Consider the following 16,036-nt stretch of genomic DNA (forward strand, 5'->3'; position numbering starts at 1 on the left):
TAGGGCTGTTGGATCAGCAAGCTGACCATAAAGAGCAACCCTCCGAAGAGGCGCTCCTGCAGCTGCTCAGCCCCTTAAGCGTAGCTGCAAGTGCGACCGCTCAGCACCAAGAGCCTAATCGCACGAATTCCATGGTCCGGCCTTGCAACCACTCAGCCCCTTGAGCATGGATACAAAAGCGGTCGCTCAGCGCCAAGAGCATAACCGCCCGAGGACCAGGAAAAACCAACCAGGAATTATTAAGGTAAGAGAAGTTGCCCCCCCTGAAGGGGAAAAAACTCATAACTGGGAAGGGAACCTCCCTAGGAAGGGAAGTTACCCACCCATGGAGGCGAACCTCCTGAGCGTTCTAAATGAACTAAGGAGCTGATAGTTGTCACGGGAGAACTTCTAGGAGAAGGGAACACGCCAATGACGAAGTCCTAGAGAGGAGGCGGCAACAGCAGACTCCCCAGGCCTAAACAGGACAGCTCTGCTTCGTTGGCCCATTAAGCAAACGAAAAACTAGATAGTTAACTGTGAAAATAAAATGACAAATTCGAAGATAATTTGTATTTTTCCTAACCATACAAACCTTAGCTATTTACAAAGGGTATTACTCTTAGCGAAGCTGAAATGACGAGCCAATAGTTTTTAACGAGGGTTAATTACTCCCGCACTAGTTAGCGGGGGCGTGGGGAAGGGTAGCTTGTTACCCCTCCCCCCTCCACACACCGGTGACTTGCTTCACTTCACTTAGAGGTAGGACTTGACTTGGGGGTCAGGGATGGCGGGCACATATGTGTAAATAGCTAAGGTTTGTATGGTTAGGAAAAATACAAATTATCTTCGAATTTGTCATTTGTTCCGTAACCGAAATACAAACCACGCTATTTACAAAGGGTGACTTACCCCTTAGGAAGGGTGGAAAGTCCCCAGCCTTACTGACTTCGGCTTGCCCGGGGGCTCGATCCCTCAGTGAGCAGCACTAGAGAGAGGGAGCCCCTGTACCTCACAGGTTCCTAGCATCGCTAGGAACGAGTGGCCTACATAAGTAGTGTGAGGAGGAGAGTGTGACTCGTCCTATGAAGTTGACCTTGAGACCTTCAGATAGGAATTCTAGGATAGGACGTTCCCCATACCACCTCGTCAGGGTATGGGAGACGCAACAGTATTAAGCTTAATACTAGGAGCACAAAGAAGCATGGGTTACCTGCAGAGGTCGAGGTCAGCTATGCGAGGACCAGGATGCTGCTTCCCCAAGAGAGGGGAGAATGAAGAAAGAAGTAAGGGTCAGACATACTCTTTCATTCACACAGACTACGACCGGGTAACTACGCCCTCAACCTACTGCTACTTGTCCAAAAAGGAGCCTGAGGTTAGACCAGCTGTTGTGCAGCCACCACAGGGCCGATAGAGAACGTATCGAGGCTCCTGTGGGTCACGTCTTGCAGGTAGTGGGCTGTGAAGGTCGTTTGACACTTCCAGACCCCAGCTTGAAGTACCTGCGTCACAGAGAAGTTTCTCTTGAAGGCCAGGGAAGTAGCAATACCCCTGACATCGTGGGCCCGAGGGCGACGTGACGGAGGAGGGTCAGGATTCAGGGCATGGTGGATAACCCTTCGAATCCAAGCAGAGATGGTGTTCCTGGTGACCCTCCTCTTTGTCCTGCCTGTGCTCACAAACAAAGCTCGCACATAAGGACAGACTGCAGCCGTTCTCTTCAAGTAGTACCTCAGACACCTCACTGGGCATAGTAGCAGCTGGTCTGGGTCGTTTGTTACAGAACGGAGACTCGCGATCCTGAAAGAGTCGAACCGAGGATCCGGCACTCCAGGATTCTGAGTCTTGGCCACAAACTCAGGGACGAACCTGAACGTTACCTCCCCCCATCCCCTTGAATGGGCGATGTCGTACGAGAGACCATGAAGTTCACTAACTCGCTTGGCCGAGGCCAAGGCGAGTAGGAAAACCGTCTTCCAAGATAGGTGGCGATCGGAGGCCTGGCGTAATGGCTCGAAGGGAGGTCTCTTGAGAGACCTGAGGACTCGAACCACGTTCCAAGGAGGGGGTCTCACTTCCGACTGGGGGCAGGTAAGCTCATAGCTACGTATGAGTAACGAGAGTTCTAGCGATGAAGAAATATCCACGCCCTTCAATCTGAAGGCCAAGCTTAAGGCTGAGCGATAGCCTTTCACTGCCGAGACAGAAAGGCGCATTTCTTCTCGCAGATACACAAGGAAGTCCGCTATTGCTGGAATAGTGGCATCGAGTGGAGAGATACCCCTTCCACGACACCAACCACAAAAGACTCTCCACTTCGCTTGGTAGACTCCCTCAGAGGACCTTCGCAGGTGCCGAGACATTCTCTCCGCAACCTGTTGCGAAAAGCCTCTCTCCGCGAGGAGACGCTGGATAGTCTCCAGGCGTGAAGCCGAAGCGAGGCTACGGCCCTGTGAGGGACACCGGAGTGGGGTTGTCTGAGAAGCTCGTGTCGTGGAGGAAGCTCCCTTGGGAGTTCCGTCAGGAGTTGCAGAAGATCCGGAAACCATTCCGCGTGATGCCATAGCAGGGCTACTAGAGTCATGGAACAGTTGACCGATAGTCTGGTCCTGTTGAGCACCCTTCTCATCAGACAGAATGGTGGGAAGGCGTACACGTCGATGTTGTCCCACCGTTGCTGGAAAGCATCTTGCCAGAGTGCCTTGGGGTCCGGGACTGGTGAGCAGTACAGGGGCAGCTTGAAGTTCAAGGCTGTCGCGAACAAGTCCACCGTCGGGGAACCCCACAAAGTCAGGACTTTGTTGGCTATCTGAGGATCCAAAGACCACTCGGTACTCACTATCTGCGAAGCCCTGCTCAGACTGTCGGCGAGCATATTCCTCTTGCCAGGAATGAAGCGAGCTGATAGTGTTATCGAGTGGGTTTCGGTCAACCTCAGAGTCTCTACTGCAAGATGGGATAGCTGTTGCGAAAAAGTGCCTCCCTGCTTGTTGATATAAGCCACTACCGTGGTGTTGTCGCTCATCACCACCACGGAGTGACCCGCCAGGAACCGTTGGAACTGTTGAAGGGCCAGAAAGACGGCCTTCAATTCTAGCAGGTTGATGTGTAGGCACTTTTCTGATTCTGACCAAAGGCCTGAGGCCCTCTGGTTCAGAACGTGCGCCCCCCACCCTTCTTTTGACGCGTCCGAAAACAGATTCAATTCCGGGGGGAGGACGAGAAGACTCACTCCCTTTCGCAGGTTCTCGTCGGCCAGCCACCACCGCAAGTCCGTCTGTTCCAGAGACCCCATTGGGATCAGAATGTCCGGGGAATCGAATCCTTGATTCCACCGGGACTTGAGCCGCCATTGAAGGGATCTCATCCTGAGGCGGCTGTTTGGAACCAGACGGGCCAGGGAGGATAGGTGGCCTAAGAGACGCAACCACGATTGGGCGGGGAGTTCTTTTCGCCTGAGGAAAGGTTCCGCCACCCTCCTCAGCCTTGCTATCCGGTCGTCTGATGGAAAGGCTTTGTGGAGATTGGTGTCTATTAGCATGCCTAGATAAACCAGTCGTTGGGACGGCTGCAGAGAGGACTTCTCGAGGTTTACCACGATCCCCAGATCCTGGCAAAGATCTAGAAGCCTGTCTCGGTGTCGAAGAAGGGTCGACTCCGAGTCTGCTAGGATCAGCCAATCGTCTAGGTAACGAAGGAGACGAATGCCGTTCCTGTGCGCCCAAGTCGAAATCAGGGTGAACACTCTGGTGAACACCTGAGGAGCTGTGGAGAGACCGAAACACAGCACCTTGAACTGGTAGATCTTGTTGTCTAGGCAGAATCTCAGGTACTTCCTGGAAGACGGATGGATTGGGATCTGGAAGTACGCATCCTTTAGATCCAGTGTACACATGAAGTCTTGTGGTCTCACCGCAAGTCTGACCGTGTCTGCTGTCTCCATGCTGAACCGGGTTTGTTCGACAAACCTGTTCAGAGCCGAGAGATCGATGACGGGTCTCCAGCCTCCAGTAGCCTTCTTTACAAGAAAGAGTCGACTGAAGAAGCCTGGAGAGCCGTCCACGACCTCCTGGAGAGCACCCTTCTCGAACATGGTCTCGACTTCGGCCTGAAGGGCCAGCCCCTTTGCCGATCCCATGGCATGGGAGCTCAACGACACTGGATTCGCTGTCAGGGGAGGTTGAGATGACGTGAACGGGACGCGATAACCTTGGCCGATCACTGAGACCGTCCAAGCATCGGCCCCGTGATGTTGCCACCTGCGGACGCAACGCTGAAGGCATCCCCCCACAGGTGGACACGCAGGGGGACTGCCACCCCTAGGGCTTGCGGCCGCGGCCGCCACCCCTAGAAGTCTTGCCTCCCCTGGAGGACTTACCGCCCCTCTTGACCTTGGCTGGAAAGGGCTGGGGCTTAGACACCACTTTCTTAGCTGCCGGTGCCTGTTTGGGAGCCTTACGAGGCTGTTGCTGCTGTTGTGGCGGGGCTGGAGGCTTATAGGGCCGAGTTGTAAGGGCCCTGTGGAGGAGGGAGTCCGTGCTGGATTTCCTCCACCTCTCAGCCGTTCGCTCCAAGTCTTGAGGCTCAAACAGGCTCTCCCCCAGGAGGGAGGCATGTCATAGCCTACACACATCTACGGCGAGGACCTTCGGATGGAATCTCTCGGACACAGCATCGCGACGCTTCAACACCGAGTTGGCCCACAGGGTGGTAACCTGGTGCGCCAAAAACTCGATGGAGCGGGTGCCCGAGAGCAAGAAGGTCTCTAGGGCCTTCCTATTGGTCTCCTTGGACAAGTCCTCCGATCGCAATAGGATGCCCAGAGATCCTAACCAGAAGTCCAGCCACGAAGTGGCCTGCATGGCACACTTAGCGACCTTCTCGTGGTTAAGGATCTCTGCCGCCGAGAACGACACCTGCCGGGCAGAGAGTTTCTCCAAGGGAACTCCCTTCGCCAGCTCCTCCACAGAGTGATGGAGAGGAAGAGCGAGGTTGTGCTCACCCAGGATCTCGAAATACCTCCTCTGCTGAAGGCGAGGAGGAGGGATGAGTTTGTTCCCGGCAGTGGAACGACTGGAGGAGGCAAGAAGTGCGAGCTGAGCATTGGCCCTAGCTCTGGCACTCTTCAGCCCCCGAGACCAGGGCAGAGCTGCACTGGTCTTAGGGGCCTTCCGAACGTCAAACACTTCATCCAGAATCGTGTCTTTGCCTTCACGGGGGGGGGATGACTGGATCCGTAAGACTGTTAAGTTGCCTTATCAGGCTTAGGACCTGCCAGAAGGCATGTTCGGACTCTTGCTGTTCTCCTCCCTGCGGGCTGGCAGCTAAGTCTCCTGCCCCAGGAATCTCTTCCTGGGGTGATACGTGGACATTCCCCTGGGTAGTCGTGGGTTCCTGACAAATCCTTGCAGAGGATTTAGGGATGGTCTTGGAATCCTTGGGTTCCCTCCTGGGAGGGATACAGGATCCCAACAACGAGGTTCGAGGGGCCCCTTCCTCACGAGACGATTCTCCTGCCTGAAGCGAAGTCTCCACCCCAGGTGCCGAGGGGAAGACTACTGCCCCACTGGACTCACCTGAGGACGGAAAGGCCTCGTCCACGGGAGAAGGAGAGAGTACTCGTGCAGGAGAGGGGACCCTCGAAACCGACCTCTTGGGAACCAACTTCGCCCTGGGGGAAGTCACCACGAAGTCCACTCCTCTCTTTCTCTTCAGCGTAGGAGAGACAGCCGCTGGTTTGTTACCCTGGCCGGCGAGTGCTGGTTTCATAACCCTCACTAACGCCCGTGCCAGCGGACCAAACCAAGTCTGCTGCTCAAAGGACACAGAGTCCGAAATCCTCGCTAAGGTGAAAGGGATCGGGCGATCCTTCGGAGTGGACACGACGGTACCTGCCTGAAAAGAAGGTGGGGAAGAATGCTGTACTGACCTGTCTTCGTCCTGCAATACCAACCTGTGCTTGGATGGAGGTGGTCCCGAGTGCCGTCTAGGAGCACGCGTCCCTGCTGCTACCACCGGCTGTGGAATTCGGCGCGAACTATGGTCGGGCGAGGGCGAACGGTCGCGCAAAGGCGAATGGTCGCGCGGGTGATTGCGCGGGCGCGCAGGCGAGCGGTCGCGCGGGCGCGCAGGCGAGCGATCGCGTGGGCGCGCAGGCGAGTGGGCGTGAGGGTGGGCAGGTAAATGAACACGTGTCCGAGGCGACGAACGCAAGCGATGGCGCGACGGCAAGGGATCGTGCTGCCGCGTAGGTGAAGAAGATCGCTGGCGATAATGACCGCATGATGGTAAGCGATGGCGAGCAGCATGTGTAGGTGAATGATCGCGTGATAGGGTGCGATGGTGATCAGCATCCGCAAGAGGGCGGTCGTTCAGGGTTGTGCGATGAGGAGCAGCATGCGTAAGCGGGCGATCGTGCAGGGTTGTGCGATGGCGAGCAGCATGCGCAGGTGAATGATCGCGTGAAAGGGTGCGATGGTGATCAGCATCCGCAGGAGGGCGATCGTTCAGGGTTGTGCGATGAGGAGCAGCATGCGTAAGCGGGCGATCGTGCAGGGTTGTGCGATGGCGAACAGCATGCGCAGGTGAATGATCGCGTGAAAGGGTGCGATGGTGATCAGCATCCGCAGGAGGGCGATCGTTCAGGGTTGTGCGATGAGGAGCAGCATGCGTAAGCGGGCGATCGTGCAGGGTTGTGCGATGGCGAGCAGCATGCGCAGGTGAATGGTCGCGTGAAAGGGTGCGATGGTGATCAGCATCCGCAGGAGGGCGATCGTTCAGGGTAGTGCGATGAGGAGCAGCATGCGTAAGCGGACGATCATGCAGGGTCGTGCGATGGCGAGCAGCATGTGTAGGTGATCGCTGACGAGCTGGTGATCGCTGGCGAGCAGAAGGTCGACGCGTGTCCTGTGAGAGGACAGGTGGTGCGGCGCGTTCACGAGCAGGAACGGGAAGATCGCTGGCGCGTTGGCGAACATGTGTTTCTGACACACGCGCAGCACGATGCGTAGCCACAGGACCAGGTGGATGGTGAGCAGGGAGTTCAGCAGGAACTAAAGGGTGGTCAGAGACCGCAGGGCGATGGTCCTCAAGTGAGCGCTGACGCTCGGAAGAGAGCTGACGAGCAGGAGAGCGCTGGCGAGGGGGGCGAACATCAGGAGAGAGCCGACGAGCAGGTGAGCGTCGGCGAGCAGGAGAGTCTTGGCGAGCAGGAGATCGTCGACGAGCAGGAGATTGCTGGCGAGCAGGAGAGCGCTTGTGCGCTAGCCCTGCTCACGTAAGGGAAGAATCCCTTAGCCCCGAAGGGACCGTTGCCCGTCGGGTGACGAGTTCTCCAGAAGGCGAAGATCCGGCAGGAGATGGTGAGCGGTCTGCAGAGGTTCAAGGAGGGCGGAGCAGTCGGTTGAGGCTGACGAGGAGAGTCCCCCCCGGAGGACGAAGACCCAAAAAGGCGCCTCTTAGTCCCCCTGTAAGGGGAAGGGAGACCCTTGTGGCGTAGAGGGCGGTGAGCCTTACGGTGGAGGCGGCCTCGGGGGAGATCGTCGGGACCATCGGTCCTCCGAAGGGGAGTCTCCGTCAAAACACTTCCCTCAGAAGGAAGCTGGGCAGCAGTCGAGACCGAAGGACTCACTTCCCCCTTCGAAGGATGCACGGAAGGAGGAGGAGAGCCTAGAGCACCATCACCAGCAACAGCACCTGCGTCGGAAGGCCCAGCCACGTCGGAGGCCTCTGTCACCACGACGTCGACAATAGACAGAGGGTCTACCTCCGCTACCACCGGCGACTGTTTAACAGCGGCCCCCAACGAGACAAGGTCAATAAGAGCGACCCTGGAGGGCAAGCCCTTAAGCCCCAGGGACGACCAAATCTGTAAAAGATCATCACTGGATAAGGCATTATTATCAATAACCTCCCCCGGAGGAGGAGGGGGAACCGCCTCGCTATGGGAGGCGACGCCCTCTCCCCCCACCGAAGGTAGGGAAACAGAACAAGGGCCTGCGCTCCCACTCGGACGACTCTCCTTAGGAGGCGGACGAGGGGGAGCTTCGGAGGAGGTTTGGGCGGCGGAAGAAGAGTCCCGAGAACCTTCCTCCTTCAAGGCTAACCCCGGAGGAGAACGGTCTCTCTTGGACTTCTTCTTACGCCGACGGCCAAACCTCTCCCACTGGGAGGCAGACCACTCCCTGCACTCACGGCACATGTTATCCTGGTCGCACCGTCAGCCCCGACATTGAGGGCAGAGGGTGTGAGGATCCGTAATCACGTCCGACATGAAAGTCCCACAAGGACGGCCGGCAACTCCAAGGCATGTACGCATATTGAATAAAAGAAAATAACTGAAGGTCAACTTCCAACCAATCACACAAGCTGAAAAGAAAAAGAAGAAAATTAAAGGCTGTCACGAAGGCGATGAACAGACACGTCTGATCACCGCCGAGCCAAAAGTGAAGTGAAGCAAGTCACCGGTGTGTGGAGGGGGGAGGGGTAGCAAGCTACCCTTCCCCACCCCCCGCTAACTAGCGCGGGGGTAATTAACCCTCGTTAAAAACTATTGGCTCGTCATTTCAGCTTCGCTAAGAGTAATACCCTTTGTAAATAGCGTGGTTTGTATTTCGGTTAGGGAACAAATAAATACTGTAATTAGTTAACATTCATTCCCCCGGGAGAATTCCGAAGAGGAACCCAGAGGGAAAAGAACATAAGAATTACGCACCAGGAATGCCCCTTCCTCCCCCACTGACACTCACGGGAAGGGGGGGAAGGCGGAGAACTGTAACAAAAACAGAATTATAACAATTATAAATATGTAATTCATCTAAGAATGTTCACTAATAGTAAGAACGAATGAACCTCAAAGGGAAGCATTCTACACAGAAGCTGAAAAGTTAACAAATACAATTAGATTTGATTAAAAAATAATTGAGACAAAATAAACGGAGTAGCAACTCAACCCGCAATGGGAAGGAAGCTACCGTAATACGTAGTACAGTAGTAATAAAAGGGTGAACGACCGAGAGAGAGAGAGAGAGAGACCGTAGTCAAACTAAACTCCCATGTTCTCTACGCTGAAAGACCAAGGAACAGCGGAGAAAACAGATAATAAATAAAGTTCAGCGATGACGAATCCCCACGGTGCCCGAGAATCGGAAGCCGAAGGGAGGACCGAAGAACCAAGGGAGAGATCGCGACCCATGAAATGTCACTGTGGGGGCCTGTGAACCACATGGAGAAGTTGTCGTACACTACACACACACAGCACAACACTGAAAAGGAAACTTACTGTATTTCTATACTCAAATGTATACATAAACATAAGAATGTTTACATATATATTAAGTATAAGAAAAAGTAAGTAATTAAGTACATGTAAAGACAAAACATTAATGGCTGCCATGCGAGGACGGGACAGAGACTTCTGCCCACCGTCCGAGCCAAAAGCGAAGTGAATCAGTTCAATGGTGTGTGAGGGGGGAGGGGTAGCTAGCTACCTCTCCCCTATCCCCTCGCGAGCTAGCGAGAGGGTAATTAACTCTCGTTAAAAATCTAATGGCTCGTCATTTCAGCTAAGCCGAAAGTAATACCCCATGTAAATAGCATGGTTTGTATTTCGGTTACGGAACAAATGGATTTTTTACGATAATATTTAGCAAAACCTGACTTGACATGCCAATGAGCTGCCACCAAAACTCTTTCCAAAGAAAGACTTCTGCAAAAATTTAGAGATGTAGCTGCACTTCTAATACAGTACTGTCTTCAACATAAGACATAATACACTGATCATAATAGCCTAGAAACAATTCACTTGTACAATCTAAACACTACAGCAGTTATTAGCAAATACAGAAGACATCTCTATACACATAAGAAACATAAATCCAGACAATCTGGAGTAATTGGCTGTTGTTAAGCCGAAGGCGAGACACAGACCGAAAGACAAAAGACTCTGTGGCTTGCACAAGCCATTGATTATTGCGATAAACTCTAAAATTGTCTCGTCAAGCCTCCAGAGAGAAGCAATATGAAGATCAGGGGAGATTCATAAAAACAATACTAGCCATCAATTCTGAACATACAGTAATATTCTGTTAGGAAAATTAATCATACATTATTGTTATCTACTGTAATATATTAGAAGTAATTATCTTCAAAAACATTTTACTTCCTTAGTCAAAAGAAAGTGGAAAAAATTACAATATGACAAGATACAGTAAAAATATCAGCACTATAGTACTCCTTAGATTTAAGCCTTCATAATGATAAAGTACTGTAGTAAAGAACTAGAAACAAACTTGCGACAGCTGCCTGACTTACCTCTAGTTCTTCAAAAAGCTGTGACAACTGAGGCCGAGGACAACACTTCTTCATTGGATCACCATCATAACAAGCAGGAACTTTTCTTGAATGCCCACACCTCTTGATGGGTGGGTGACGCATAAAACCTCTCCATACTGCATGGGCTTCGTATAATAAATTAAGTCCAGTTACAATGTTTCTGCAGTCCTCATTCAAACATTGCCATGTTCTCGAGTTCAAATTATGGATATACTCATCAAATGTTCTCAGCATTACTACAAAACACTTTACTTTTTTACAACCATATATTTTCACTTGCTCAGCTAAGGGTACATTCCCATCCAAAGGCTCTTCTATACAAAACACACAAGATTTGTGAAAGATTGCAAAAATAGGGGGCTCATTTTCAGGTATCTTTATCTCCATCTTTATTATTCCATAATCTCCAAGGACATACTGTATGTCACCCCCAATACAATGGTACATAGGAGGAAAGTATCCATCGGATAATACTTTGCAGAAAAGTGAAGGATACTGTACCAGTTTCTGTTTTCCTTTGATATCTAATATATCTAAACTATTTATCATAGATGAAGTCACATCTTCCAGGACACAAAATTTATCATTTTTTAGGCAGTGACTGTGGATCTGTTTGGAAGATCGTGATTTACCCTTAGTTTTATCTACGAGTACTTTGGATGAATTTTCATTTTTGCGAGGATTAGGCTCACCGAGGCCCATGGGAACATTTTCATCTGAAACAGATGTCGATCTTGAAGAGAATTCTGAGCTCCAACATTTGGCCTGGCTTATAACTGGGTATTCAACTCTTCTTGAAAAATCCATTGTTTGTAAAGACTCAATCTGCAATTAATGGGAAAAAACATACAGTATGTACATACATATGGTAATTTTAATCATCCATGAAAAGTAAACGGTCAAGAAAATATCCGTAGAACTAGAAAGAATACTACTGTAAAACAAAACTGAAAGACCATGGCAATATAATAATGTACAGTATGTATGCACACCAATCATAACCCACTGATAATTACTTTTTACCTTTTGTACCATATTATGGCCGTGAATATCCTCAACAAACAACAATTGGAAACTATGAAAATTTTTAAACAAAAATTTTACCATTTGTTACTTAAACTATCCCAGGCTAATTAATAATCATGTAACCAACCTGGGAGCATGAATCATTGATATCCAGTATTTTAGACTTTTAGACATCCTAAAAATTAAATATGAAATTAAAAACAGTACAGTATACAGTATGGAGTAAATATTAATGACAAATTTTTAATTTGTATTTTTCCTAACTATACAAACCTTGGTCTTTAATGAAAGCATGATTTCAAGGAAGCTGGATACGGCTATTAAAACTTTACCGTGATGGTGAGGAAGCCCTGTCCACCCGAGAGCCCACCGAGCCCTCTCTTTGACCTTCAGCCTGGGACTCATGAGGTGGTTGTGGCAGAAGTATACCTCAGGTTTGTAGTCCAGAAAATTTAACGTGATGGTGAGGAAGCCCTGTCCACCCAAGAGTCCACCGAGCCCTCTCTTTGACCTTCAGCCTGGGACTCATGAGGTGGTTGTGGCAGAAGTATACCTCAGGTTTGTAGTCCAGAAAACTTAACGTGATGGTGAGGAAGCCCTGTCCACCCAAGAGGCCACTGAGCCCTCTCTTTGACCTTCAGCCTGGGACTCATGAGGTGGTTGTGGCAGAAGTATACCTCAGGTTTGTAGTCAAGAAAAATAGAAATTACAGTATAAATAGAAGACTTATCTTTAGGAGGGATGATTTCCCTATAATTAAACTGACTAGTTCAATATCTCTGGAAATGTCAAAGCACTTTGGTCCTGGACAGGACAAAAAGGGATGACTCCTGTCAAACTCCTAATGATCTGGTTATGCAGATACAGCAGGTTAGGCTAGGTGACTACGGTGTCAAGGAAAACCTATACCCAAGGAGCACAAGTTGTCAGAATGGATGATCATTATGAACTATGGGTTGCATACATTTGGTCATCCTCCCAGACGGGTTGCATACATTTAGCCATCTTCCCAGACAGGTGGCATACATTTGGCCATCCTCCTAGACGGGTTGCATACATTTGGCCATCCTCCCAGACGGGTTGCATACATTTAGCCATCTTCCCAAACAGGTTGCATACATTTGGCCATCCTCCCAGACGGGTTGCATACATTTGGCCATCCTCCCAGACGGGTTGCATACATTTGGCCATCCTCCCAGACGGGTTGCATACATTTGGCCATCCTCCTAGACGGGTTGCATACATTTGGCCATCCTCCCAGATGGGTTGCATACATTTGGCCATCCTCCCAGACGGGTTGCATACATTTGGCCATCCTCCCAGACGGGTGGTATACATTTGGCCATCCTCCCAGATGAGTGGTATACATTTGGCCATCCTCCCAGATGGGTGGTATACATTTGGCCATCCTCCCAGATGGGTTGCATACATTTAGCCATCTTCCCAGACAGGTTGCATACATTTGGTCATCCTCCAAGACAGGTTGCATACATTTGGCCATCTTCCCAGACGGGTTGCATACATTTGGCCATCCTTCTAGACAGGTCACATACATTTGGCCATCTTTCCAGATGGGTTGCATACATTTGGTCATTCTCCCAGATGGGTTGCTTACATTTGGCCATCTACCCAGATGAGTTGCATACATTTGGCCATCTTCCCAAACGGGTTGCATGCATTTGGCGATCTTCCCAGACGGGTTGCATGCATTTGGCCATCTTCCACGGCGGGTTGCATGCATTTGGCGATCTTCCCCAACAGGCTGCATACATTTGGCCATCCTCCTCCTCGTCTGGGAGGATGGGGAGAAACTTCAAAATGAAACTTACTTGTAAGGTATGTTGCTCATTTACATGTCTCCCCTAGACTTAACATCCAATCCAGCAAAAGAAGGGGGAGAAAGAAGGGGCAGAAAGGCCAGAAGATTTACCACTCATTCTACATTCTAGACTTACATTTTCCCTTTGCCTACACACACACACGCTGAATAGTCTGGCTTATTCTTTACATATTCTCCTGTTCTCATACACCTGACAACAAAGATTACCAAACAATTCTTCTTCACTCAATGGATTACTGCAGTGTAATTGTTAGTGGCCACTTTCCTCTTGGTAGGGTAGAAGAGACTCTGTAGCTATGGTAAGCAGCTCTTCTAGGAGAAGGCCACTCCAAAATCAAACCATTGTTCTCTAGTATTGGGTAGTGCTATAGCCACTGTACCATGGTCTTTCACTGTCTTGGGTTAGAGTTCTTTTGCTTGAGGGTACACTCGAGCACACCATTCTATCTTATTTCTCATCCTCTTGTTTTGTTAAAATTTTTATAGTTTAAATAGAAGATACAGTATTTATTTTGTTGTTGTTACTCTTCTAAAAATATTTCATTTTCCTTTCCTCACTAGGCTATTTTCCCTATTGGAGCCCCTGTGCTTATAGCATCCTGCTTTTCCACCTAGGGTTGTAGCTTAGGAAGTAATAATAATAATAATAATAATAATAATAATAATAATACTATCTTAGATGAGATGTTTCTCGTCCCGTGCCTTATTGGTATCATCCCAGCCTGGTGATCCCCACACTGGGGTCCGAGTCCCGCTTAAATTCCTTAGTTCCTTTAGTGTCTACACCCCCACCATCCTTGTGAGCTAAGGATGGGAGGTTTGGGGAGCCTACAGGTCTACCTGTTGAGTCATCAGCAGCCACTGCCTGACCCTCCCTAGTCGTAGCTTGGGTGGAGAAGGGGCTTGGGCACTGATCATATGTAAATATGGTGAGTCTCTACGATATTGCCCTGCTTGCTTGGGCAATGTCACTGTCCCTTGCTTCTGCCATTTATGGGCGACACTGTTATATAATTTTGCCAAGTTCTTTATACTTCTACAGCTTAATGTTTCCCTATTTCCCCTGAAATTAAACTTCTTTTAATTAATAATTCTCTAACTGATTGATTACAAGGTTTGATAGTCACAATCTTGGGTTCTTGCCGACCTATTTTCACCTTTCTGTTTATCTATATCTGATTTGCTTTCGCAAAGACAGAGCAAGTTTGACATAATGGCCGAAAAAAAAGGCGTAATAAATTGCAGAATAAAAAGGTACGTGAAGCTGTGAACAAAGGAATGAAGAGCCAGAGACATATGGAAGCACCGAAAGGTGATATGATATGTAACGGCTCCTCACTTACCCTTCCACTTAGTGGATTAGACTAGGTAAAGTGTATTAGGGGTGCAGATATCTATGGTTATCTTAGGATACGTCCCTGATTATACACGATATCTACGGATAGTCGTTCCGGGGGTTGGAACCCCGTGATACCTGACAGTATTTCTCTTGTAATATAACTCGCAGAAATATTATACAGTAGGAAGCAGCCGAAGGGAACTTCCATCAGGACGACATGGCTCGAGCCCAAAAATAAGTGTTTAGCAGCCGGTTGACGAATGAGTATCTAGTTTTATGGTTAACCAAGTATAACTGATTAGTTACCTCATCTTTCTAAGTATACGCACAGAGAGGAGGTGTAAAAGCATTTAGTGCAACCGAAAAATACCAGTAAGTCTACCTGATAATATTTATATAACTTATAATTAAAAAGTATGCGAACCGGTATTAAGACATGCACGACCTATTCTTGCCCATTTCAAAATGAAATAACATACGGTCATATACTATACTAAATTTTTTTTAATGAGGCGCATTTGCATTGTCTCACAGCAGTACCCTTCTAGCTCGGAAAAATTTTCCTGCTATCTGATTGGTTAGAATTATCTTGTCGAACCAATCAGCGATCAGCAAACTTTTCCAAGCTAACAAGGCCCCCAAGCGAGTCTGTGCAAACCTGCCTCACTAAAAAAATTGACTATAGTTACCTCATCTTTCTAAGTATATGCAAGAAGAGATTGGTAAAAGCGGTATTATAGCTGTGGGGGTGAATGTAGTTTATAGGGACAGGGGGATATCTTTCTTAGTAATAGCAGGGAAAATAGGAAGCTATACGAACCCAAGTAGGGTTTTAACAGGGAAAAACAGCCCACTGAGAAAAGGAAACCATTAAGCAAACTACCCGAGAATTAATGAATAATTAATATAAAACAATAGTAAAGTTTTACTGTATTACAGATTATCAAATAATTAAAGATAAGTAACAACAATAAAGTACATCTGTTAAATACAAACTATAAAGAGACTTATGTCAGCATGTTCAACATTTCATTTCAAAATGAAATAAGATACGGTCATATACTAGTTTTTACCTTTCCATGACATATCTTTATTTTACTTACCACTTGCAGAACCAACCTTATTTTAAGTTGTCACGTTTGTGATATTTCTTTTGTAGTTACAAAAAAACAGCGACAACGCAACGTTGATTGGGCCGGGCAAGGTTTCAACGGTTCGAACCGTTCAATGTAAACAAAGTCTGATGTTTTAGTTGTATTGTCGAGATAGAGCCTCTGTAACGGCTCTCAATGTGTAAGAGAATGGAATATTCTTTTCGTTAAAACAGTAATTTAGTTTATTTATTAATACAATTCTTAGAAGTTCATTTAATTAGTTTAGACAATCAATTTTATTCTAAGAGATGGTACTATTGTACGCACATTTTAACATCAATTATTTGGCTAACTCTAATATAGGTTTACATTGTATCAATATGGTCAAGTTGTATGTCTTTTGCTAAATAATTTTAAGTTTTG

General features: G+C 48.6%; 1 protein-coding gene across 2 annotated transcripts in view; it reads right to left on the bottom strand.

Annotated features, from left to right (window-relative positions):
* Positions 1-15,738, bottom strand: part of LOC137620507 (uncharacterized) — a 35,557-nt gene extending 19,819 nt beyond the window's left edge. For both annotated transcript variants that reach the window (XM_068350693.1, XM_068350691.1), the window contains exons 1-2: positions 15,623-15,738; positions 10,294-11,139 (exon numbers count right to left, since the gene is read on the bottom strand). In XM_068350693.1, the coding sequence (XP_068206794.1) occupies positions 10,294-11,121 (828 nt within the window). In that variant the 5' untranslated portion in view covers positions 11,122-11,139; positions 15,623-15,738. The remainder of the gene's footprint in view (positions 1-10,293; positions 11,140-15,622) is intronic.
* Positions 15,739-16,036: the final 298 nt, after the last annotated feature.

The sequence above is a fragment of the Palaemon carinicauda genome, chromosome 27, assembly GCF_036898095.1.
Source record: "Palaemon carinicauda isolate YSFRI2023 chromosome 27, ASM3689809v2, whole genome shotgun sequence".
In the NCBI taxonomy this organism is placed as follows: Eukaryota; Metazoa; Arthropoda; class Malacostraca; order Decapoda; family Palaemonidae; genus Palaemon; species Palaemon carinicauda.